This window comes from Meles meles, chromosome 15 (genome assembly GCF_922984935.1).
Source record: "Meles meles chromosome 15, mMelMel3.1 paternal haplotype, whole genome shotgun sequence".
NCBI lineage: Eukaryota > Metazoa > Chordata > Mammalia > Carnivora > Mustelidae > Meles > Meles meles.
The window spans coordinates 31,396,493-31,422,366 of record NC_060080.1 but is presented as its reverse complement, the minus strand read 5'-3'; the positions used below and the strand labels follow the sequence as shown (position 1 = coordinate 31,422,366).

The 25,874-nt window shown below is 40.2% G+C and overlaps 3 protein-coding genes across 13 annotated transcripts in view; 1 reads left to right on the top strand and 2 right to left on the bottom strand.

Moving 5' to 3' along the window:
* Positions 1-16,026, bottom strand: part of ARHGEF33 (Rho guanine nucleotide exchange factor 33) — a 72,852-nt gene extending 56,826 nt beyond the window's left edge. For 6 of the 11 annotated variants that reach the window (XM_045980003.1, XM_045980009.1, XM_045980006.1 and 3 more), the window contains exons 1-2: positions 15,938-16,025; positions 10,032-10,101 (exon numbers count right to left, since the gene is read on the bottom strand). The gene's annotated coding sequence lies outside the window, so the exon portion shown is untranslated. Of the gene's footprint in view, positions 1-10,031; positions 10,102-15,937 lie in introns of all 11 variants that reach the window. The other 5 variants (XM_045980011.1, XM_045980012.1, XM_045980013.1 and 2 more) reach the window with 3 other exon arrangements.
* A 2,453-nt stretch (positions 16,027-18,479) lies between these two features.
* MORN2 (MORN repeat containing 2) lies at positions 18,480-25,308 on the bottom strand (the record flags this gene model as incomplete). Its single annotated transcript, XM_045979033.1, has 5 exons — positions 18,480-18,710; positions 20,581-20,717; positions 21,874-21,980; positions 22,964-23,014; positions 25,176-25,308. Coding segments are annotated over 5 exons (531 nt in total), but the record flags the coding sequence as incomplete, so codon positions are not given.
* Positions 25,309-25,350: 42 nt separating this feature from the next.
* DHX57 (DExH-box helicase 57) overlaps positions 25,351-25,874 on the top strand; it is a 58,044-nt gene continuing 57,520 nt past the window's right edge. The window contains exon 1 of the mRNA XM_045978892.1: positions 25,351-25,403. The gene's annotated coding sequence lies outside the window, so the exon portion shown is untranslated. The remainder of the gene's footprint in view (positions 25,404-25,874) is intronic.

Sequence of the window (25,874 nt, the reverse complement as noted above, 5' to 3'; positions counted from 1 at the left end):
ATAGAGGAAAACCCAATCCTCAGAAGGACTGTCATTTCTCACTACCTCCCAGGCATTGGAAGTTACAAACACTGCGAATCTATAACCTCAGTTAGAAGAACAGCCCCCCAGCTTATGCACTGTTGACAGGGGTCAGTGATGGTCTTCGGCCTCTAAAAAGTGACAACAATTCTCCCTGCAAAACTGGTCTACCCAGAGGCTGTATACATTTCTATCTGAGGATCTCAGTCCCTGCAGGTGCCCTGCCTTAAAGCCCTTTGCACTCTGCCAACCCAGAACCCACTCACACTTCAAAGGGTAGTTGATGAGTCATACCCTTCATAAGCCTGCCTTGGCCATTCTCCTCACTAAGGCAAAGGTCACCTTATAACCTGTTATTACTAGAGTTCAACAACACATTAGCCTAGATAGAAGAAATAGTCAACATTTTTGTTCATCAGTGAAAAATGTAAATTCATCATGAGCTTGATTATTTCTTCTATAATTTCAGCCTATTTCATATATGGCCTTCCTAGAATTAAGGCATACTGCACCTAATCAATAAGTAATGTCTTACCATTTCTTACCAATATCTGGTAAGTTTGGCACAGAGTGAAAAGGTCTAGAAATATTTCATAAGGAGATTAGAACAAATCTGGGCTGGTTTTGTTAAGAAGCTATATTCTGATTCCTAAATCTCTTGTTGCACTGTTTCAGTTTCCTTTTGAGAACAAGTTGGGACAGGAGTAAGTAAATGAAACATAGAAGTTCTTCATCCTCCTGCCTCCAAACTGAATTACATCCCATTCCAGATTATTGGATAGCACTCCTAATCTTCAGAACCTTTAAAAATAGATCTGGAAACACACTGAACAATCTCACTTGAAGCCTATTTTAGGGCTACTTAAACATGCTATAAGGAAATCATACCTTGTGTAGCTCATGCCCATTTCATCTTGTTCTGATGGCATTTCAAAATGATTCCCTCACTGAAGTCAAGTCAGTCTAATGGGGAGGGGGGAGGAGAACACGTGCTGCATCACATTGTTTCCCGCCTTTAGTGCTGTGTACTTAGTGCTTTTCACAGACCATCCCTTCTGCTTTTCGATAATGCAATCTGAACCTTTTCACCAGGCACTCCACTATAGACCAATGTAAAAATGGTCCCCCCAAATCAGGATGGCAGTATACCTGCTGACCTGCAAGGTCGGGGTGGGGGAGGGGATGGGGGGGATGGGAGGAATACTGAACTGAGATCCAACCCTGACTTCTCACTCTGCAGGGCCAAGAGCAAGCCATGTCCTCTCTCTGGGCTCCCGTTTTCTCATCTCTAGCTCGAGGAGGCTTTCAAAGCCCTTGGAACTCTAAAATGCTGAGACTAAAATCTGGTGGGGTGTCTCCAAATATTACTCAGCAACATGGGGCTAGAGCAAGCCATGGCCTCCCTTCCCCAACCCCCTCAGTCCCCTCAGCCTCCCATAATTGTTCTTTTGTTCGATCTAAAAAACCAAAAACAAAAAACAAAAAGGAAAATGAAACAAAAAACAAAAACCCCACTATACCCCAAACTGGAATTGTGCTAAGCCTTTCACAATTTCCTAACCCTTAATTCTTCTACTATGCAGTTTTAGCTGTTTTTTAGTACTTAGGTCTTGATTTTGAGGGAAGGAAACAAAACCGCTTGTTCTTCTGATCTTTTCTGCTAAATGAGCATCCCCAGTTGTTCTAGTTCTCTCTAGTGAATATTTTCACTTGACTCTTCCATGGTCACCTGAAGCTCAATCTGTTTAAATCCCAGTGGTCACCGTTAGCCTATCCAGGCTCCCCCTTGGGAGGTCCCTAGCTGTGTCCCTGGCACTACCCTTGGCCCAGGCTCGAGCCCTCCGAATGAGCTTCCTCTCCTCCTCCAATTCAGCAGTGCAACCTTCTGAGTCTTCGCCAGGTTTCTTAAATTTCCTCCTTCCCTTTTCATTCTCTTTGCTTCAACCCTGACTGCTGTGTGCCTAAACATCTGTAGGAGCTTCCTAATTAGTTTATTCAACACTCTGCACTGCAACTAGAGTATTTTCCTTTATTTGTTTGACAGAGAGAGAGAAAGAGAGCGCAAGCAGGGGGAGCGGCAGGCAGAGGGAGAGGGAGACGCAGGCTCTCCGCTGAGCAGACAGCCGGATGTGGGACTCCATCCCGGGACCCTGGGACCATGACCTGAGCTGAAGGCAGATGCTTAACCCACTGAGTCACCCAGGCGTCCCAAGAGTATTTTTCTTTAAATATTATTTTGATCATTTCTTACTCCCCCTCAAAAACTCAAGTTGTAAAATACAATACAGAAATAATCTCTTCTAGGTCCTCCACAATGTCCCTGACCTTCCTCTCCCACCTTGTTTCCAATATGTAGGAAGATTCCAGCCTCCTGAGTTCACGTATTGTCTACATTCCTGCCTCGTCTCTCCCTTTCCGTGCTTCCTTGTCTGCCCTCCTCAGCCTACCCCAACTATCAAATCCTTACTCCTTCCCCGAGGTCTAACTCAGGCTCCTGACCTCTGGGACTTTCTCCTTCAATCCAATAGGAAATTACTCCTCCTTTCTTGGAATATCTGCAGAACTCAATTGGAACCTAAACCATGGCTTTCTACTGTTATTTATCTTACATAAATAATCTCATTTTCTTTATTTTTTAAAGATTTTATTTATTTATTTGACAGAGAGAAATCACAAGAGAGGCAGGCAGAGAGAAAGGAAGGGAAGCAGGCTCTCTGCTCAGCGGTGGGACTCGATCCCAGGACCCTGAGATCATGACCTGAGCCGAAGGCAGCGGCTCAACCCACTGAGCCACCCAGGCGCCCAATAATCTCATTTTCTAAGCAGATTATAAACTTCTTAAGAAGAAAAGAGGCTATTTTTTCTACCTCTTAGTATCCTTGGTGCTCATTCTCTGTTCTTACATGGAGTAGAAGCTCAGTAAAAGCTTGTTGAGTAAAATGATAAACCTCCTAAATACTGCAAATACGATTTAGCATATAATCTAATGTGCTAACTAGGTGTAATTCATTATTAATAATTAATTGGTTAAATGTTATCTTACCTAAAAATCTGATTACCAGGTGGTCAATGGATGTAGAGACTAAGGGAGAAAGAATTTGGCCACAGGAAACCCAGGCTGAGAGAAATGGAGCAAAAGTATTTAAGGCTCTATCTCAGCCCTAAAGAGCCTTTTCAGAGCTACAGAGCCAAAAGTAGGATGACTTGTGGATCACTTGGATGGCTCAGTTGCTTAAGCATCCAACTCTTGATTTTGGCTCAGGTCATGATCCTTAGGGTCATGGGACTGAGCCACACATTGAGCCCCATGCCAGACCCTGCATCAGGCTTGGAGCCTGCTTAAGATACTCTCTCTCGCTCTCTCACCCTCCACCCCCCAAACCCCCATGGTGCTCTCTCTCCCTTTCTCAAAAAAAAAATAATAATAATAATTTTAAAAATAGGATGATCTGCAATGGCTTAGCCCTATACGTGTGTGTGTGTATGTGTATACACACACATATATATGTAAAACAATCATACATATATAATCACATATATATATATGATTCTAATGTTTTGGATTTAGAAGCAAAGTGAATCCTTTTCATCCTTAGCCCACTTTGGAATGCACCTTAGCAATGTCACTGCCTGGGGTTTGCCTACTTTTCTTTTAACATCCACAGGACCTGCCTTTAGCCCGCAGTGTCTGCCATCTGTCAGCCTGGGGACTCATGCCTCTGGCCTGCTCCAGAACAAATCACATGATAGCAGTGAATGAACCAGTGGATGCAAGATGAATCTACGGGGAGAAAAAAAAAAGACCTACCCCTTTGAAAGGAGGATTTCCAGTCTGGTCATTGATTCTTTACCTCCTTCCCACATTTTTTAGGTTGTGTCCTGCCTCTAGGCTGTGGTTTGTGGAGTTGAAAAGAAAAGTACTCAACATCAGGATGCAAAATTCACATGCCAAACAAATCCCTGCTTGGTAAATTCCTCTATATTCAACTGTCAAAGCTCTTTGAACTGATTGTTAATGGTCATAATTCCCATTGACAAAAGTGAAATAAGTAAGTAGACGCAGTACATTTGAAAGTCATTAAAATGTTAGGATGTTTAGAATCATAGAAGTGAAGTAAACAATCATAAGCTCGTTTGTAAAAATCTTGGGAACCGAAGGATGGGACAGGGCAAAGCTAGGTTGAAACCCAAGCTCTCACCCACCTCCACTGGGGCCTATTTCATTCCTATCGCCTGACAACTTCCGGGTCTTCTCAAATTTACAGTATTTACGTAATCGTACATCAAAGAAAAAAAAATTCCAAGGCGTTTGGTTGCTGTTTAAATGTCATGTTACTAGAATGGCCTTCCCTGCCACATGTGTAAGAGCAGGACCCAGCCTCAACTGCCTGTCTGCCTTCCACTGCTTTCTTCTTCTCCCTCTCATTTACCAGCAGATGACAATTCTGTCTTTTTCTTTGTTCCCCCACCATCTTGGCCCACCATCTCCACTTTATGAGGGCAGGGCCGTTTCTATTCACTCTGCGGTCCCTGAGGTCTAACACAAGATCTAGCCTAGAAAAGGTTTGAATAAATAGGTGTTGAATAAACGAATGAACCAATATTGTAGTTCAGAGAGACCAAGTCAAACCTGACCAGGAGGACTTGCAATACAAACTGAAGATGAAGCATATAGTGGTGAAGAAAATCAGAACAGAAGGACTACATAGAGATCAGCCAGCCAAACCCTGTTGCTTCACGAATAAAGAAAATGAGGGCGAGAGGTGGAGTGACTGGACTAAGTCCTAAGCTCCTGTTTGGAACTAAAATATTAAAATGGCTTGCCCAGAGGCCCCGGTTACCCCTGCGGGAGCCAGACTCTGGAGCTCACGTGGGCAGCTGCAGCCTCGGTCCAGCTGTGGGCTGGGGAGCCTGCTTGACACTCTCAAGCCTGAAAAAAGGGTTAGAGCCGGATGACGGAGCTGTGCGGGCACCCGTCATCAGAGGCACTGCAAGAGCCCTGGGAATGGGAGAGCGAGAAAACTGTATTTGTCAGGACTTCTCTCAAGGAAAGTATCTTGAAAGGATTGAAAGGAAGGATTCGATAAACATGGTGAGGGTATGTGGGTGGGTGGGTGTGTTTGGGGGTAGGGATGATGGGCCATCCTAGGTGTGGTCTTCTTTTCTTTTTTTTAGATTAGAATTAGGCTCCATGCTCAACGTGGGGCTTGAACTCACAACGCTGAGATTCACAGTCCCACGTTGTCCCCACTGAGCCAGCCAGGCACCCCCCACAGGTGCAGTCTTAAGGTCACCAAAAAGCATTCTAAGAAAGGTGAGTCGGGTTTCCTTATAAAATGTTTGTTTTGCTGAGTGCTGTGGTATAAGGCAGAAGCCAAACTGCCTGGATCTGGGCTGGTGACCCAGTACTGCCCTGGAGGGCTCCCTTCTCACGCCTCCTCCCTGAGGGGTTCTCCTTGTCCTTGACTCAAATGTTCAATATTGACAGCAAATTCATTTGAATGAGTGTCAAATTTGCGAGCTGCCTCGGATCTCTTGACCCTTAATTTTATATACCAGGAGCCCCTTCTCACCAACTCCTCGGCTCTGTTAATCACAATCTCAGGCATTCTTCTCTGGCCTTGGAGAGGCTGCCTGGACAAGGCCCCGGGCATGTCCCTGGGCCGGACAATGTTGCTACTTGTAACAGCTAACACCAGAACCAGTTGAACTTACTTGATTTGTTTCTCTATTTCATAGTATTTCAAATAAACCTTTATAGTAGTTAGTATGTGTGATATAGATGTGTAGATGAGTTCGTACATTTCACTGAACACATGGCTTCTGTACCTTTGTTCCTCCCATTCTCTATGCCTCAAGTATCTTTCCTCGCCTAAAGAAGTATTTCTCATCCTTCAAAGCTCAGTTCAAGCACTTCCCTATGAAGCCATCCCCGGTCCTCCAAGTCATCTTTAGTCAACCCCTTTCTTCTACTGCATTCTCAGATCATACTATGAGTATCTCTCCCCGCTGAGAGTGATCGGCTGTGGTCCCCATGTCTGACTGCCATGCAAAACTATCCATCCCACTAGGGCAGGAACAATTTCTTATTCATAGCCATAGTGTCTGGGCATCTGGTTCTTACCAAACCAGAGTGCTGGACTTTAAACCTCAGGCTAAAGATAGATCATCTCCCTATATGGCAATTTTACTTAATAATAAGCAACATAAAAATTATTATATATTATTAAATGCTGAGATATCTTATAAAGGGGCATGTAAAAATAGTTTGGCTTTTAAAAGATAAATGCATTTATATTATTTGTTCACATTCATCTGAGGTAGTTTGAGAACTTTTTGTCATGAGTACTCAATACAAGTTTGAGTTTAATTTAATTCAATTCCAGAGGATGTAGATGGTTAATGATTTTTTTCCCCAAAAGCAGATAATAATAAGTAAAAGGGTACAAACTCTCACTTATAAGATGAATAAGGTCTGAGGGTCTAATGTATAACATAGTGACTATAGTTAATATTACCATATAATTGAAAATTTCTAAGAAAGCAGAACTTAATGTTCTCACCCAAAAAAAGGTAAATATGTGAGGTGCTGGATGTTTTAATAACTCAGTGGGGGAAATCCTTTCATAGCATTTATACATAATAGATCAACTAGTTAAATACACTACAGTTTTATAATTTTAACTTCATTCATAGTAATGGCAAGGAGATGCATTTTTGTTTTAAGTTAATAAGGTCAAAAAGGCAACCTGGAAAAAATCTATACTATTTCACCTAAAAATAGAAATTTTATTTTAACAAAAATTCACTATCTAAACATGGGAGAAATCTTTTGGAGCAACTACTCTTTGGCAAAGATCAAATGCCTCTTTGTATTTGAAAAGATTTTTATGATACATCATACAAAACTGCATATTCAATATATGGATAAGCTTAGTCTTCAAACTCCTACAGTGTCTGATAAGTAAAATTTTAAGTGAATAATAAATATTTATCAAGTAAATATCCTTGAGACGTTATAGTCTTGCCTCAGTTATGAAGTCATTGCCAAGTAGCAGGAGGCGAGACAAAATTGGATTTTTTGCTAGGTATATTAGGTTAAGACCCAAAAAAGAAATGAACCAGATATGGCATTATTTGTAAGCCTTGCTCTAAATTGCATTACTTTGCAACCTGAATTACAAAAATAATTATAAAAGGAATACATATACTCAGTGTAGAAATATTGAGAAACTGGCCGATTTTATCATCTTTCTCTTTTCTACTCTTTGCAGGTGGAAGAGTTGATGGGAAAACAAGCTATCCATCAGGAGTTACTGGAGGACAGCAGAAGGCATGGGGGAGTGCAGACCAGGAGTGAGTGATACACCCTGACAGACATTAATTTGGTTGTGCCTGGACTCACTGCAGTGAGGGGGCAGACGTACTGCCCAAATTTTGAGTTTTAGCTTACGCACACAGTCTCCAAACTTCATTCTCCTAATTTCCTTTGCAAAAGGAATGACCTTGCAATGGATTCCATCCCATTTTTAGCAATGTGTCTTTTTTTTTTTAAAGATTTTATTTATTTATTTGACAGACACAGATCACAAGTAGGCAGAGAGGCAGGCAGAGAGAGAGGAATGGAAGCAGGCTCCCTGCTGGGCAGAGAACCGCATGCGGGGCTCGATCCCAGGATCCTGGGATCATGACCTGAGCCGAAGGCAGAGGCTTTAACCACTGAGCCACCCAGGCGCCCCGCAATGTGTCTTTTTAATAGCATATTGTTTCATCACTGATCCTCCAGCAAGTCTAAATCAAATGGTCTTATCTCCTTTTTCTATCTTATCCTGCCATCTAAATTATTATTCCCATGATCATTTATTCAGTCATGCATTATTTATAGTTCTCTTACCTACCTATGAAAATCTTCATTGGAGTTCTTCAGTGACTCCTAAAGTTCAAATGTCCTAACACAGCAGACCTCTACTTTCTGATCTGGCCTCTCCCCAGCTCTCCAAACTTCTCTTTGGTCACTCTCCTATCACAAAGAGAGTACTGTGGATTCCTGTCTTTTCTAGCCTCTGGTTTTAGAGAGTTGTTCCTCAGTGGACATCCTTCACTTACCCTGTGCTATCTGGCAAGCTCCTTGTGTCCTTCAAGAGCCTGGGCAAGTATCACTTGTCCCTGTCTTTCTTGACATGTCTTGCTAAAAGTAAGTGCTTGCTTTTTTGTAGTGCCATAGCATCCTGTCCACACTTTTATTATAGTATTTATGTTAAATTATTAACTTAAGACTCTTACTTCTACCAGAGGCAGGGGTCCACATACTTTCACGGTGTCCATGAATCCCCTGAATGATAGGCAAAATCTTACATAGGTTCATTTTCTGGTGGGGAGAAGATTCAGACCTCACAACGGACTCATACCAGAGTCCGTATTTACCCTGTCAAAACCAAATTAAGAACCTCTGTACTAGACCATGAGTCCTAGGAAATAGAAAGTAAGTTCCAGGGTGCCTGGGTGGCTCAGTGGGTTAAGCCTCTGCCTTTGGCTTAGGTCATGATTTCAGGGTCCTGGGATCGAGTCCCGCATCGGGCTCCCTGCTCTGCAGGAAGCCTGCTTCATCCTCTCTCTCTCTCTCTGCCTGCCTCTCTGCCTACTTGTGATCTCTGTCTGTCAAATAAATAAATAAAATTTAAAAAAAAAAGAAAGTAAGTTCCATACTCTGAATCTCTACAAGTAGATGCCTAACGTTAGCTGAATGAACATTTCAGTTATTATTTAGACTAGATATTTATATTAGTAGATATAGAGTAAATTCAACCTCCGTTATTCATTGTTGTTTTTAAGTAAGTAGGAAAGTATGATACAGTAAAAAGTACCTTGGTCGAAAGGAAAGATATGGAAACATTTATGCCAAACTACTAAGAGTAGTTATTCTTGGAAAGAGGGATGGGGTAGGGGTGGGATGGGCTTTCAAACTTTTCTTACACCCTTGTGTCTTTTTTTTTTTTAAGATTTATTTACTTATTTGAGAGAGAGTGTGCACACAAGTGGGGGGAGGGGCAGAAGGAGAGGGAGAGAGAGAGAATCCTCAGTCCTTGCTGAGGTGGAACCCAACTCGGGGCTCAATCCCAGAACACTGAGGTCATGACCCAAGCCTAAATCAAGAGTTGGCTGCTTAACCGACGGAGCCGCCCAGGCAGCCTCTTTACTCTTCTGCCTTGATCAAGTTTGTTGGTTTTACAACGTGTGCTTTTTAATTTTGAAACTTAAAAATAGTGTTTTAAACCATAGGACTTTCTTCTTAAGTTCATGACACATCTAGCTTCAAATTGCAGGTCTGCTACTTACTTAGTTTTGTGCCCCTGGGAATGTTACTTACCCTTTATAAGCCTACATTTCCTCATCTGTAAAATGAGGATAATGCTTACGTAGTCCACATAGTTATCATGCCACAAAGCCCAGCATGAAGTAGGGACTCGGTAAATATTATTGGAATACAAATTTTGTTGTCCTTAAGGTTTTGTTTTGTTTTGTTTGCAATCCAAAATAGAAGTCAGTGAAATATAGTTCATTATTATCTCAATACTGTAAGCATTCATACATTCAGTAAAAGTCTGATAACATGGCTAGTTTATAAGGTGGCTGTTAGCTCTGATTGCTAACTAATAAGGAATCCTATGATATATTTGCTTGTTTTTAAACATAGAAGGGTTGGGACACCTGGGTGGTTCGGTCAGTTAAGCATCTGCCTTTGGCTCAGGTCATGATCCCAAGGTCTCTGCTCAGCAGGGAGTCTGCTTTTCCTTCTTTCCTCTACCCCCCAACACCTGTACTTGTGCACAGTCTCTCAAATAAAATCTTAAAATATATATATAAATAAATAAACAGAAGCATTACAAGATTCTTAAGCAATTTATAAATGAAATGCAAGTACTGGTTTAAACTAAGTACACTGGTTTAAACTAAGCTCTCAGTTCACCTGTGTGGTCACTAGAAAGAAGTTCTTTGCAATTTTCACTCACCTTGTGGCCTGTCTCCACCGGTAGACATCACATCATGTTTTGGGAAGTCTTTCTGATTTTTCTAGAGGTTCTACAAGAAATAAAAATGCCATTGATAATGATAGGTACCTTGTAATTTATACCATCCTTTGCTTTAATAATTTTATAATGAAAGGTTTTCATTATACATTCAAGAGATTGCTATTAAAAAAATTCTAATCAATAAGAGTTGATTAGACTCTAAACGAGAAAGTAAAATTTCTTGTTCCCTTTAGTCTTTTCATTTTCAAGTTACTTGGTGTTGAATGGGCACGTTCACCTTGGTATTTATATCTTTGGGCATTTATATCCAACAGCTCTGGACTAATAAAAACAAATTCCTATGTATTTAAAATCAGCTAGAGTACACCAACATTCAAAGCAAGCAGTTCATCTGACCCTAAAATAATGAAAGCCACAAATCTAGAGATTTTCCTGAATATCCCACATTAAATGAAGTCACCTACTTCAAGTGACAAGTGAAATAGGTTCATAATGGGTTTTTTTGTAGGGGCTAATTGAGGTGATCCACAGCCAAAATTAAGTAGAAATCCATTTGGAAAATACGCCATGAGTTTATGGGGGTTTTTAGTTTTACTTTGTTTTGCTTTGTTTGTGTAATATAGCAGGTTTCAATGAGCTTTATGTTTTATTTTTCATTATTTCATTATCTGAAGCTTCTTGGGCAGTTTGGCGAAGTCACGGAATCTTTGTGGGCACCCATTTCTTGATCTGCACAGTTAGCATAAATAATAATAAACATGCAGAAGTGAGGATTAAGGGAGATGAAGGCTGGGGAGGCCAGAAGCTAGAACGTGGGCAGTAGGGGTATCAACAAATTACTGAGTCTCCTTCGGCGTTATGTCAAATTCCCCTCCTTTATCCTAAGAGAATCTATGTTTATTCCCAGCCTGGCTTGCTCTTTTTTTTCCTCTGAACTTTACAGAAAATTTTTCTTAAAATGTTCCTTCTTTTGCATAACGCTGCTCTTTGTCCAGAAGGAATCTAAGGGGCAGTGCTCTGTCAGATGCTGCTCGTTGCTACCCAGTGTCCCTTTTCCTTTAGTAACCCAGTTTATAAGCCACATGCTCCCTTTTCCTTCACAGCTAGGTGTAACCACAAGAATAGATCCTACCCCTGAGGTGGAAGTAGAAATATGAGTGATCTCTGGGAAGTTTCAAAAGAGAACACACATCTTTTTCTTTCTATTCTTCCTTCCCACTGCTGGGACACAAATGGGATAAGTGGAGTCTGAGCAACCTTTTTGGACCAAGAGGGATGCACTGAGGATGGCAGCAGAGCAGGACAGAAGGACCAGGGTCCTTCACACAAGGACCTGCTCTAACAGCTCTGGACTGCCTACCTGGAGGATATTATTTTTTTAAGATTTTATTTATTTATTTGACACAGAGAGAGATCACAAGTAGGCAACGAGGCAGGCAGAGAGAGAGGGAAGCAGGCTCCCTGCAGAGCAGAAAGCCTGATGCGGAGCTCAATCCCAGGACCCTGAGATCATGACCTGAGCCGAAGGCAGAGGCTTAACCCACTGAGCCACCCAGGCACCGCCCCCTCCCCCTTTTTTTAAAATAGGCTCCATGGCTAGAGCGGAGCTTGAACTCACAATTCTGAGATCAAGAGTCACATGCTCTACTGAATGAGCCATCCAGGCAGCCGTAAGCTTTTTTTTTCAAACATAAGAGAGAAACTTTTAGCTTGTTTAAGCCACTGTTATTTTGGTTTTCCATCATATATGGATGGACTCAAACTTATTAATATGCTGGTCCTCTAGGAAAATGTCTAGAACCAAGAAGCATTCTTAATTCTTGAAAGTTTTCTCTCCTCCAAGCCGGTGTGTCCCTTCACTTAATAACAAAATTCTCCACTCTTCAGAAGCCTCTAGAATGTCACTTCAATCCTTGTCTTTACCTTTCCCCCTTCCAACATCCATATTTTGGACGTTATACATTTATTTGAGCTCTTTAGATAAGAACTTGGAAAATGGGGGCCTTCTGCTGGAGAAGAAAGAAGGAAGTTTCACTAAAATTAAGTTTTCAAGTTTTTTTGTGGATTAAAGGGAAAACAGTTCATTTCAATTGAACAATCATTTATTAAGCACATACCATGTAAAAAGTACTGTGCCAGGTGCTGGGAAAAATAGAAAGGTGAGATCATTCCTCCTTCAAGAAGACACATGAGTAACTGTAGCATGTGATGGATTATAAAAAATGCAATCAGAAAAATATAAAGTTCCTAAAAATTTCAGAGGAAAAAAGATGAATTCCAGTTATTGGGATTACAGAAAATTCCATGAAGATAGAATTTGAGGGGCACCTGGGTGGCTCAGCTGAATAAGTGTCTGATTTCAATTCAGGTCAGAATCCCAGGGTCCTAGGATCAGACCCTGCTCCGGGCTCCCAGCTCAGCAGGGAGTCTGCTTGTCCCTCTGCCCCTTCCCCAGCTCATGCTCACTCTCCCTCTCAAATAAATAAATGAAATCTTTTTTAAAAAGAGAAGATAGGATTTGAACTGGGGTTTGAACAATATGTAGGAATGGTAAGAAGAGGCTCAGCAAAGGAACAGAGGTAGAAAGTCACAAGGCGTAGGTGTACTGAGGGATTCTAGGATTCTAAGGAGCATGAAGAGTGGAGTAGGAGGAAAAGCTAGACTGACTGACTGGGGACAGACACCCAGGCTTTGGATGAATATCTTCTTGGGGGCCTGCTCTGCAGAGGGGAGAATAAGAAGACACTGAAAGTTCTAAACAAGAGAGGAGCCAGATCACATGTCTTCAGTAAGAAGATGTCTCTTTTAGGGGCCCCTGCAAAGGGAAGCCCGCTGCAGAGAGGCCAGTGAATGGGCACTTTCAGTAACCCAAGGACGAGGTAGTGACGGTCTGAATTAGGGAAGCAACTACTGGAAAGGACAAAAGACACAGATAGAAGCAACGCCTCAAGGGTTATTGCTTGAGCTAAATGTATACTTTGCCCAGGAAAAAGATTTGGATTGTAATGATCAGATTCAGAAGTGAAGAATATAGCCCTTAAGGAATTTTTTAAATTACACTTATTTGAACTGGCAAAACTAAAAGGAGGGTGAATATGCTGTGAACTTACCAGCTCTGCAGTTTTAGCAGAGCCTTAACTTTTTTAAAAGATTTTTATTTATTTATTTGTCAAAGAGAGAGAGAGAGTGAGCACAAGCGCACAAGCAGGCATAGGCAGAGAGAGAAGCAGGCTTCCTGCCAAGCCAGGAGCCTGATGCAGGACTCGAACCCAGGACCCTGGGATCACGACCTGAGCCAAAGGCAGTGGCTTAACAGACTGAGCCACCCAGGCGTCCCAAAGAGCCTTAACTTTTTTTAATCCTCAAATGTCAGGTGGGAGTACACAGAATAACCGGCTGATGGGGAAAGGGTAGTGAAAAGTATCTTAGTGGGGCTCCTGGGGGTACAGTCAGTTAAGCAGCTGACTCTTGGTTTCGGCTCAGGTCATGATCTCGGGGTCATGAGATCCAGCCCCAAGTGCAGCTCTGCGCTCAGTGAGGAGTCTGCTTGAGATTCTCTCTCCCTCTCCTTCTGCCCCTCAGGCACATTCTCTCTCTCTCTCTCTCTCTCTAAAATAAATAAATCTTTAAAAAAGAATGAAAGAAAAGTATCTTAGCAAAGAAATGCAACCATCCCTTCTTTCCCACGGTTCATCCTCTGCCCAGGTATGGCAATAAATAGCAGGTGTCAGGGCACCTGACACAGTAAGGTTCTTGCACTTCTCCCCAGTTATCCCTTTACCACCCAAATACGCCATCTCTACCCATCCCACCCACCCTCATACTCCGTAAGGAATCCAGTGAAAATTTAAGAGAAGGAGGAAGCTTTCTAGAGAGCATAAGAATTTTCTATTATGTTCCTCTTCCTTGCTCACTAAAATCATGCCAGCATGGCCTAAGGAAAAATGGAAAGAGCTGGCACAGACCCATGTAAGGTCATTTTATTCTCAAATAGCTTTGAGATAAGTAACCCTTGTCCAAAAAAAATCTTAAAAAGCTACTTCCTACTCCTACTCCTACTTCAGGAGATAAATTCTAGAGCCTTCCTCAAATGAAAAAAATTGAGCATGCCACTTTCTCTTTTTATTTTTCTATTTTAGGCTGACTTAAATGGGTGTTAATACCTACTAAGCTCTTTTCTCAATAAGGGCAGGAGCAGAAAACAAAATAATCAGAAGAGTGTCCTTTGTAAAGTTTAGCAATTTATGGTTTGGTTCATCTTATTTGGGGCACCAGAAAGCACCTTACAAATAATGAGGATTTTTTTCTTCCACGATTCCCAAGGTGATTTTTGGCACTCTTGGAAGCACAGATGATTAATCAAGTCACTGGGGACAAGCGGCAGTAATGTGATTGTCAAACTATGGATATTATATGATCAAACTGCTTCATTCTCATGTAATGTGTGTGTGTGTTGGGAGATGGTCAGTGGGAGAATCGGTACTTTCAACATTGTCTCTGAGAGAAGATTAGCAGGAATTATTAAATATTCTTATATTTTATAAAAATTCAAAACCTGGAAAAAATATTGAACAACTCCTACTCCAGTCCCTAAACTCAAAATCAGAAGGTTCTTAACCTGGGGGTGTAGATTAAAATTCAGACCATCTGTAAATCACCTGGCATTGATTGATTTTACAATTTTTTTTTTCCGGAGGGGAGGGAAGAAAGGAAGACTTTGTATTTGCTTCTTGTTTGGAGTTTACTGCTATGTTGATATGCTCTCTTATATACAGAAAAGAGAGGAAAAGGAAGGAGGAGGAATAAAGAGCAACCAGGAGTCTCATCAGTTCTGTCCCAAATCAAATCAACCAAATTATATGAAATTTGTACAAGGTATTTATCTGTTAACTTTTATATTGTATTTTTATTAAAATTTAACAATAGTATAGTATGATCATCTTCCTTCCAAAAGCCTCTGAGGTTTCAGACTGGTTTAGATGGTATTTTCAGAGTCCGTGGTATAACAAAAATGTAGATATTAATTAAATTCAGGGAAGCTGTTTAGAATAAATGTGTGTCAAAAAATCTCTCTAGTACAAATTTCTGATCATTTGTTTTAAATCCTTCAATGAAATGGCTATACCATTTCCAGAAATACAATTTTGTATTGAAAGGAGCTATTTAAAAAGACAGAGGGTAATAAAAAGACATACTTCCTTATGTCTTTTTATTCAGAATACTAGTTTCAGCAGATAAAACTCCTTATGATCCCAATACTGATTATAATGGAATGCTATTCTTGCTTAAGCAAATAATAGAAAGCTTTCAAGTGAAACCCGATTCTTCTCATCATGCTCCCCAAACCCCACAAAGAGTTCAGAACTGTTTCACTGATGTCCCTGTGAAATTAATCAACACGCATTATTCTGTACATAGCGGAATGAACTTTGATAGAATCCTCTGTCCCTTTTTTGTGTTAAAAAGGCATTCCTAATCTTTTTAATTCTTTATTCTTAATCCCAAAGAGGCATATACATGTTGGATTTATCTGCCTTGTAAATAAAAAAACCTGTCACCTTTTCTTTAAGATTGCTCTCAAAATTAATTCCACTTCAAATTAATACATAAATATCAAACACTCTATAGTCCCCAAACATTTCATTAGTTGACAACGTGCAAAGGCAGATTATGACATAATTTAAAAATTAAGCAAGAAAATAAATGAAAATTTTATAAATTTTATAACTTTTAAATAGTTATTTCTTTAAATGAATATTTAAATTTCTTTAAATAAATGTCGGCATGGTTTGAATCTAAATTAGTAAGGATATATGGGATTTCTTCTTTTATGAAAATATTTCCCCTGTCAATGCCTTTCAAAGCACATAAAAGCACACACTTACCCCATGTTGCTTGCTGTGGTTATATCATCCTCAGATCAAGGCTTATCTGGATTCTAAATTAATTTAAAGGTTATATAAAAAAAAAAAAGCAGGAGAGGTTTGACTTCCCCGGAAACGAGATTGTCATATGCTAACTAGGCTTTTAAATGAGGAAAACTAGTGTCTCTTCTAATTATATAAGCTTCAGGTCAAATTCCAGCATCAACTAATCAACTGAACTGGATTTACTTTCAAGGAGTAAAAGAAAGCTGTTAAAAAGGAATGAGTTTTTTATCTTAGAATACTGGGAACTTGAGCATTAAAAAGTTATTTCTATATCAATAAAAAGCTAACGACTTTTAAAACAAAATATTTATCTTGTTACCTTAAGTACTTTAAAGAAAAATATCGGGGAAAATTTAGTTTGCCATAAAACAGGTATTTTTCTATATTTTCCAGAAGTTTTGAAATTGCATTATAAGTCCTTTCCTGAAAACATCCTCTCACTTTGTCTTAATTTGTATAAATTCCAGTATAATAGTATTTACTCCTAAAACATACCAATTAGTGCTAACCAACAAATCCAAAAGTGTCTAATTTTAAAAATTTATCTCTGAACAGTTAGAAATAGGGTATTTTGAAATCAAATACATAATCTATGGTTATGGGAAACTAACAAAAATACAATTTTTACTTATATTTTAAGAGACATTTCAACCCAGATTTATAGTAGTACAACAGAAATTTTTAAAAATTTAGCAATGACATATTGAGAAGTACAAATTTCCACAAGATTTTGAATGAAGAAATATGATATGGAAGTTACTGTTTACAGCATTTTTTTTTTTTTTGGTCATTTTCAGAAAACATCGTTTCAGCAAACACTCAGGTCTTTATTGTAATTTTTAATATGTAGCTGTCATGTACTCTTCTGGTAATTTTTAAATTGTATTATCTAGAAGGTAAAAAATCTTCCTTGACATAGAATACATGAGGACACATAGATCTACTTTTTGAAAAATTGTAATATAATTCACATAGTACACACGAAAATTGCCCTTTGTGAACAAGTCAATGTTTTTAGTGTTCATGAGGTTGTGCGACCATCAGCACTAATTCTAGAATATTTCCATCACTCCAGAAAGAAACCCCATGCCTCCCAGTTCCTTCCTCCCATGGCAACCATTCATGTACTCCCTATCTCTATGGACTTGCCTATTCTGGATGTTTCACACAAAGGCCACACAATATGTGGCCTTTTGTGACTGGCTTCTTTCACTTAATATATTTTCAAAGTTCATTCATGTTGTAGCACGTGTCAGTATTTCATTCCTTTTTATGGCTGAAAATATCCCTTTATATGGATATATACCACATTTGGTTTATCCATTCATCAGCTGATGGACATTTGGGTTGTTTCTGATCTTGAACTGTTATGAATAATGCTTCCTATACAGGTCTATTTATTTGGGGGACATAGTTAGGAATTACTGGGTCATACTGTAACTGTATGTCTAACATTTTGAAAATTGTTCAATAGCAGCTGTACCATTTTATATTCCCACTAGAACTGTTGGCAGTTTCCAATTTCTCCCCATCATTGCCAAGCTTTGTTATTGTCTGTCTGTTTTAATATAGCCATCTGAGTGATTGTGAAGTCCTATCTTATTGTAGGTTTAATTTGCATTTTCCTAAAGAGTAATGATTTCATTTGCTTATTAGACATTTGCATATCTTCTTTGAAGACATGTCTATTCAAATCCTTTGCTCATTTTTAATTGGGTTGTATTTTTATTTATATGTATTTAAATATGAGTTCTTTATATACTCTGGAATCTAAATCTGTATCAGATAAATTATTGGTAAATATTTTCTCCCTTTCTGTAGATTCTTTTCATTTCCTTGATAGATCCCTTTAACATACAGATATGCTTTTTATTTTTTTATTTATTTTTAATTTTTTTTTAACACACAGATATGCTTTTTAAAGAAGACAAAACTCAGGCACAGGATTGGAAGTTTACTTTGCCAAGATTTAGATAGTTCTGGGGCACCTGGGTGGCTCAGTCGTTAAGCGTCTGTCTTCGGCTCAGGTCATGATCCCGGGGTCCTGGGATCAAGCCCCGCATCGGGCTCCCTGCTTGGCAGAAAGCCTGCTTCTCCCTCTCCTATTCCCTCTGCTTGTGTTCTCCTCTTGCTGTGTCTCTGTCAAATAAATAAATACAATCTTAAAAAAAAAGATTTAGATAGTTCTGCTATGTTTATTAAAATGAATCACATATTTTATTTTATTTTTTTAAAAGATTTCTTTCTTTCTTTCCTTCTTTGAAAGAGAGAGAGAGTGTGTGCTTGCATGCATGAGAGCAGGAGGAGAAGCAAAGGGGGAGAGAGAGTCTTAAGCAGGCTCCACACCTAGAGCAGACCAGATGCTGGACTCAATCTCATGACCCTGAGACCATGACCTGAGCCAAAATCAAGAGCTGGACACTCAATTGAGCCACCCAAGCTTTCCCACATAATTTATTTAAAGTAATTATAAGATGATGAAAATAAAGTTCAAAAAGGCATTGAGAGATGGTTTTATTGGCAAAATTATGAAAGAGAGGTAGTATATGAAGTTACTTAGGTGACGAAGTTTTCCTTATAACTAAAAAGTTCAGTTACCACATTAAAATTTTAATGCAAAATATACTACATGTGGAGCTTTAGTCTCAGGCCTGGAGCAGCAGTGAAATGAAAGTTACCACACCATTCCAGTCCCTGGATGTCAGTATATTGTCCTTCACCTTCCACCCTGCAATAGTGAAAAACAAATTTGTTCATTAACCAAGACCAAGAATTTACAGTCCAGGTATAAGATTGTCTAACATATTATACTCTACACCTGAAGAATTATATCTTTCCACTTTCAAACTTTGATTTAAAATTCAGAATCCTAAAAATAAAATAAAATAAAATAATAAAATTCAGTATCCTGCTTTTATAGTGTACCAAAACCATTACTATTCCAAACAAACATTGTTATTATACAAATTTTGATGTCTAGGATTTTAGGATCACACACACTAAGTTTACACAAAACCAAACAATCAGTTAAAAAATGAAAAGTCCATATTAGCTCATTCATTTATTCAACAAATATTTATAGACCATCAACTATGTGTGAGGTGCTGTGTGTGCTATGTGGGGGTTTTCTTGGACTCTTGGGAGTAGTGAAAATGTGAACATAAACAAACAGACCTTATACCATGGGTTGGATTTTTTCCCTTCATTAACAGCAGTGGAAAAAATGTGTGTTATCAGCACAGACTTGGGAGTCAAAAAAGGTGAACGCTCTTCTGCCTTCCTCAAAATGTATTTATATCAACCACTTCCTAACAATTAGGTTGCATTTTCAATTCTGGAAATAAAGGGATATTTATAAATGAACATGAGCCTCTGGATGACATGGGATGGTGTTCTGTGGAAAGATTAAGCTTTTAAAAGTATGCATTTGGGGCACCTGGGTGCCTCGGTGGGTTAAAGCCTCTGCCTTTGGTCAAGGTCCGATCCCAGGGTCCTGGGATTGAGGCCCGCAATGGACACTCTGCTCGGCGGGAAGCTGGCTTTTCCCACTCTCTCTCTCTCTGCCTGCCTCTCTGCCTACTTGTGATCTCTGCCTGTCAAATAAATAAATAAAATCTTTAAAAAAATAAATAAAATTAAGCATTTGTTTCATTTCATTTTTATTTTTCCTTCAAGCATAAGCCCAGAAAGGACAACAGTGAGTACATTTCTACAATTCGAAACTAATTTTGCTTACATTTGAAAAATTAGGTTAGTAAAAATACACACATATATCAGGTCAAAATCTAATAAACAATTATGAAATTATCCCCCAAGGCTGCTTTTTGAAAAATTTATCAGGATAGGGGGATCTGTGTGGCTCAGTTGGTTAACCATCCAACTCTTAATTTTGGCTCATGGCCTCAAGGATGTGAGGTCAAGCCTGGTGTCAGGCTCCATGCTGGGTGTAGAACCTGCTTAAGATTCTCTTTCTTCCTTTCTCCCTATCCCTGTCTCTTTCTCTAAAATTAAGGGGAAAAAAAGTTTATGAGGATATTTCAAGTGAAAGTAATTTTTGGCCTAAATTTTCTCAATAATTGTGACAAGCTTTCCATTTCCAAGCTGATGGCAAAAAGTTCTATAGCAATAGGAGAGGTAAGAAGAAAGAAATGAAAAGTCTAATCGATTATCAACAAGAATATTTTCTTTTGGAGGCTCATGATGGTTTTAGCCTCTCTTCATAACATTTTCCCTAAAAAAAAAACCAACAATTCTTTTCTTTTCTTTTCTTTTTAACAGAGAGGGAGGGAGAGAGGTGGAGGAGGGGCAGAGGGAGAGGGCGAATTATAAGCAGCCTCCATGCCCAGCTCAGAGCTCAATGCAGGGCTCAATCTCATGACCCTGAGATCATGACCTGAGCTGAAATTAAGAATCTGATGCTTAACCAACTAAGCTACCCAGGCGCCCCTAATCAAACAATTCTTAATAAATATATTATAAATACATTTTAATGAAATATATTACAAAAGAATATAATAGCATTGACTAAATAAAACATTAAGCAAACATACCTGAAAAGAACCTTTTAGAATGACAATGACTTTTTATTTTAAGCCTACCTATTTTCATTGAAGTTTCCAGTATACTTTGCCCCATTTGGGAATGTATAAGTCCCCAATCCATGAAACATATTGTCCTTAAAGTGTCCTTCATATACTGCTCCTGAAAAATGCTCAAGTCTTCCAAAACCATTCATCTGTTAGTAACAAAGGAAATAACCTCAGTAACTAACATTCAGTTTCCCTAAAATACTTTAAAAATGTACATATATGTCTATCATCTACTTAGTTATTATTTAATCTATCACTGTATCACCCTTTATTTCCACAAAAATAAGACAACATCTACCATTTCTCATTGTCCTTCAAATGCATCTCTTTCTGAAGCCCGCTAAGTCTAATGTTCTTGAGCTGGGGCATTTGAACATCTATGGGGTCAGGGATGATGATAATAGGGTCCTCAAGATATCTTGAATATATCGAAAATCTTAAAAGATAGCCAGTTTAGTTAGCACAGGAAACAGTACAAAGAAGTTGTTAGGAAGAAAAATTTGTATTCAGACACACCTAGGTCCACACCTGGTTTCATCACTCACTGGGCAAGAAACCTAAGCCTGATTTGTAAAACAGGAGCATGAGTGGTACCTACCTTGTGAGATGCTATGAGGGTTAGATGAGTAAATTATATAATGCATTTAGTTTACTCAGTGAATAGGAGATGAGAAAGATGATAATAAAGATGACAGGAGGCCTGGCTGGCTTGGCCAGAGGAGCATGAGGGGGTAGCTGGAGGGGGGGGTGAGTTTGAGGCCCCAGCCACCAAGCAGAGATTACTTAAATCAATAAAACTTAAAAAAAAAAATGACAAGGGGTGCCTAGGTGGCTCAGTGGGCTAAGCCTCTCCCTTCGGCTCGGGCCCTGATTTAAGAGCCCTGGGATTGAGTCCCACATCAGGCTCCCTGCTCATTTAAAAAAAAAAAAAATCTTAAAAAAAAAAATGATGGGGCGCCTGGGTGGCTCAGTGGGTTAAAGCCTCTGCCTTCGGCTCAGGTCATGATCCCAGAGTCCTAGGATTGAGCCCCACATCAGGCTCTCTGCTCTGCAGGAAGCCTGCTTCCTCCTTTCTCCCTGCCTGCCTCTCTGCCTACTTGTGATCTCTGTCTGTCAAATAAATAAATAAAATCTTTAAAAAAAAATGACAAACCCTGTATGACTTTAATATCACTCCTATGTTCATATCAGTTATTTTTACTGTATAGTCTACTCACATGTGTTTTTCATTCTTGGTGAAATGTCAGGAATCATTTAAGCAATAGGCTTACTTGCCCACTATCAATATTACAACAACAATACCTTGTCATCTTTCCAGCTTCCTTTATAGACAATCCCATTAGGAGTGGTATGAATACCTATTCCATTTCTCTCAAAGATTCCAGAAGATGTTCTTGTACAGTCACCATCTAAACAAGAGAGAAATATATTGCAATCCATTATGAATGGGAACCTTGTGTGACTAGGTAATAAAGTATTTATGTTCAGGACTAATCACAACTGCATCCCTATGGGTCTCTTTGGCTTCCTAGCATTGAAACCAATGAGGCCAGAGATAAGGAGCTCCATGGACATAGAAGGTCTTGTTTTTGTTTTTAAGTTTATTTATTTATTTGTTTAAGTAATCTCTTCATCCGGGGCGCCTGGGTGGCTCAGTTGATTAAGCCACTGCCTTCGGCTCAGGTCATAATCTCAGGGTCCTGGGATCCAGCCCACATCGGGCTCTCTGCTCCACAGGGAGCCTGCTTCCTCCTCTCTCTCTGCCTGCCTCTCTGCCTACTTGTGATCTCTCTCTGTCAAATAAATAAATAAAATCTTTAAAAAAAAAAAGTAATCTCTTCATCCATCATGGGGCTCGAACTTCTGACCCCAAGATCAAGGGTCGTATGCTCTTCTGACTGAGCCAGACAGGTGTCCCTTAAGTCACGTAACCATTAAAAAACATACCCGACAAGAAGACCGACAGATCCCATACATGGGTTCCCAAGGCATAACATCTAGACTTAACATCACAGTTTAACTTTAAAATCTGGGGCACCTGGGTGGCTCAGTCAGTTGAGCAGCTGCCTTCTGCTCAGGTCACGATCCCAGGGTCCTGGAATCGAGCCCCACATCAGGGTCCCTGCTCAGTGAAGAGTCTGTTTCTCATTCTCCCTCTACCTGCCACTCTGCGTTCTTGTGCTCTCTCTATATCTCTGTCAAATAAATAAATAAAATCTTTAAAAATAAATAAAGAAATATAAAATCTGTCCATCTATTAGTATTTCTGTGTCATTTTGTTTAATGGAATTAATATCCCAATATTAGTTTTACAAAATTTACAGTCTCATTTTTTTACTGTTAGCTATTTAATTTTAGTCTAGTAGAAAAGGTAATTGAAATGTATGCTTACCATACTTGTCTCCATTTGGAAATATAAAGTTTATCTTATATACTTCAGCAGCTGTTTTAAAAGATTTAAGAAAAGTCAGATAAACTTAAATATTTTTACATGAGAAGACCTGTAACAAACGTGCTTTAAGAGCTAACCACACTGATTCACTTCATATGATCACAAGCATATCATGATTACTTGACATTCCCATTTTCTAGTATAGGTCCCTGGGGAAATGAATAACTTGGTCTAGATAATCTATTTTCACTTATTTGTTTATTAAATAGCTTTGTAAATATATAATTCACATACCACAAAACTTACCCTTTAAAGGTATATAATTCAATGTTTTTTAGCATATTCAGACATATGCAACTATCACCAGAATCTAATTTTATAATGTTAGCAGTTAGTCTTCATTCCCCTGGTTTCAACTCCCACCTCTTCTTTACCCCAACCCACCTCACCCCAGACCCAGCCCCAGCCCCTGGCAACCACTAATCTACTTTCTGTCTCTATGGATTTGTCTAGTCTGGCCATTTCATATAAAGGAGTCACACAGTAAATGGCCCTTTATGATTGGCTTCATTTACTCAGCATAATGTTCTTAGGGTTCATCCATGTTGTAGCATGTAGCCATGCTTTTTGCCACCAAATAACAACCCCCTGTACAGAAATAACAGTTTGTTTATCCATTCATCAACTGGTGGACAGCTGGGCTGTTTCCAGTTTGGGCTGTTATGAAAACATTGCTATGCACATTCATGTGCCAGTTTTTGTGTGGTTATATGTTTTTCTCTCTCTTGGGTAGCCTATATGACCTACAGATGCCCTCACAGAGGTAAAATGGAGTGAGGAATTGGCAGAAGGTGGGAATAGAAAATAAAGATAGTAAATGATAGTGGGGAGACATAGGGGTGAGGTCGTCTAAACAGAATGAGATTAGAATGGAGACCAGGTCAAAAGAAAGCATTGAGGGGAATCCATGCCTCAAAGCCCTGGGACATTTAGTGGACTAAATCACTAGATATTATTTTTTTTCCAATACCAAAGAAAACATATAGAGAGAAGATAAGTAAATTCTAACTTCTGGGACAACAGAGTCTACCAGAATATTACTCAAAGTGTGGCTCGTTCCTCAGAATTACTTGGGATGCTTGCAAGTTCCTATACTACTGAATCAGAATCTCTATGGCCGGGGCAAGAGAACTGACATTTTTACTTAAAAATTAATTTAGGTGTCAATTGAGAAAGACTGAGGCTCATCCCCTTTGAGGAAATATAACACAATAGGTAGAAGACTTTAAAATACTGTTAACATCCTCAGAGAGAAAGGGAGAGTGTAGTATCCTTGAGACCGAAATAGGTGGTTATGAAAAAGAACCAATTAGTAATCTAGGAAATGAATAATATTATTTAGTGTAGTGACTGAATAGTAGAATGGATACAACTGAAAAGTAAATTGGTGAACTGGAATACAAAGTTGCATATTTTTCCCAGAAAAAGGCACACACAAAAAGAGACCGGTATCACTTAAGCAAAGCATTTCTTATCTCCCCTCTCCCCCAGACTTGTCTAGGAGTCTCCACAGCGCCCTGGGCTGATCCCTACTATTGTACTTAGAACCCTGTTAAAATAACGCTTTGGTGCTGAAATCTCCAATCTCAATACCCAGCTCGTCTGGGTCAAGGATCGGGGATTAGTCAAATGTTGGGTTTTTTTTTCTCACTCTAGTGTCCAGCATAGTACTTAGTTGTAGGTGCTTAGTACTTGTAGGTAGGAACTGAACGTCTAGGGAATGAATGGCACAATCTTTAAATGCTTATTAATCACAGTACTTAAGTTGATCATACAAAAAAAACAAAATGTTTTCAAATGTCCTTAAATGGTTCCACATTTGAAACTTTGTAATGTTAGAGCGAGAGGGAATGTAAGACATGGAGACCATCTGGCACCAGAGAGGAAACTGAAATCCGGAGAGGTTGTCATTTGCCCAAGATGTCACAACAGCAAATCGACGGCTGAAACACAGCTAGAATCCAGGTGTTCTGATTCCCAGGCCAGGGGTGGGGTGTGGGGTTCTCCGTGTCCCCACGTCATCCCCAGTGTAGACGATCAGGAAATAAGTCACAGCCACACAGGCGCTACCAGTGGTCACGCTCTGGCTTAAAGCGAGTTCTACTTAGAGGTGACCTTCCTGGCTCGGGGCATTGGGAGGAGGGGCACTCACTTGACAGAGGTGTGCCGCAAATGTTTTCTTGACTCTGCGGTTCCTCCGGGGCCGCCAGTTCTGCGGCATTGAGGGAAAGGAGCGCCAACTCCGCGCGGAGCGCGACTCGGTCGCCGGGGCGACGAGGCACCTCTCACCCGGAAGCGAATATGCGAGGGGCCGACGCTGAGCCAATCGGAAGGCAGCGGGTTGTGCTGCCGCAGCTGGGCCGCCGCGGAGCCGCTCCAGGTGAGATCGCGGTGGGTGCCGAAGCCCCAGCGGGATCCCTTCGGCCCCGGGTGCTTCTTCCTGACAGCCGCCCCGGGAAGCGGCGCTACGAACCCGCCACGGCCTCCCCCTTCCGCAGACAAGGGATGTGTGCGTGTGTGCGTGGTCTGCGCGCCGCCCTGGTTGTCAGTGTGCGGACCCTGCTACCGCCTCACTCTCCGGGGGTGCTCAGGGTCTGAGGAGCATCCGGCCGGGGGGAATCCAGGCAGGTTGGCTGGGGTGGGTGAGTCTGTCTGTGCTAGCAGGATCCCGGGTTGTCCGCACCCGGGCTGGAGGCGAGGGAGCTGATTTCAGCTGCGAGAGGGGTTAAGGGTTGCATTGAAGAGGCTCGGTTTTCCTTTCCTGTCTCTTGTCGGCGTCTGGAACTGAGTATATGCTGGAAGAAAGGTACCAGGTGTAGGTATCTGCGTGGAGCTGGATGTATGGGGTCAG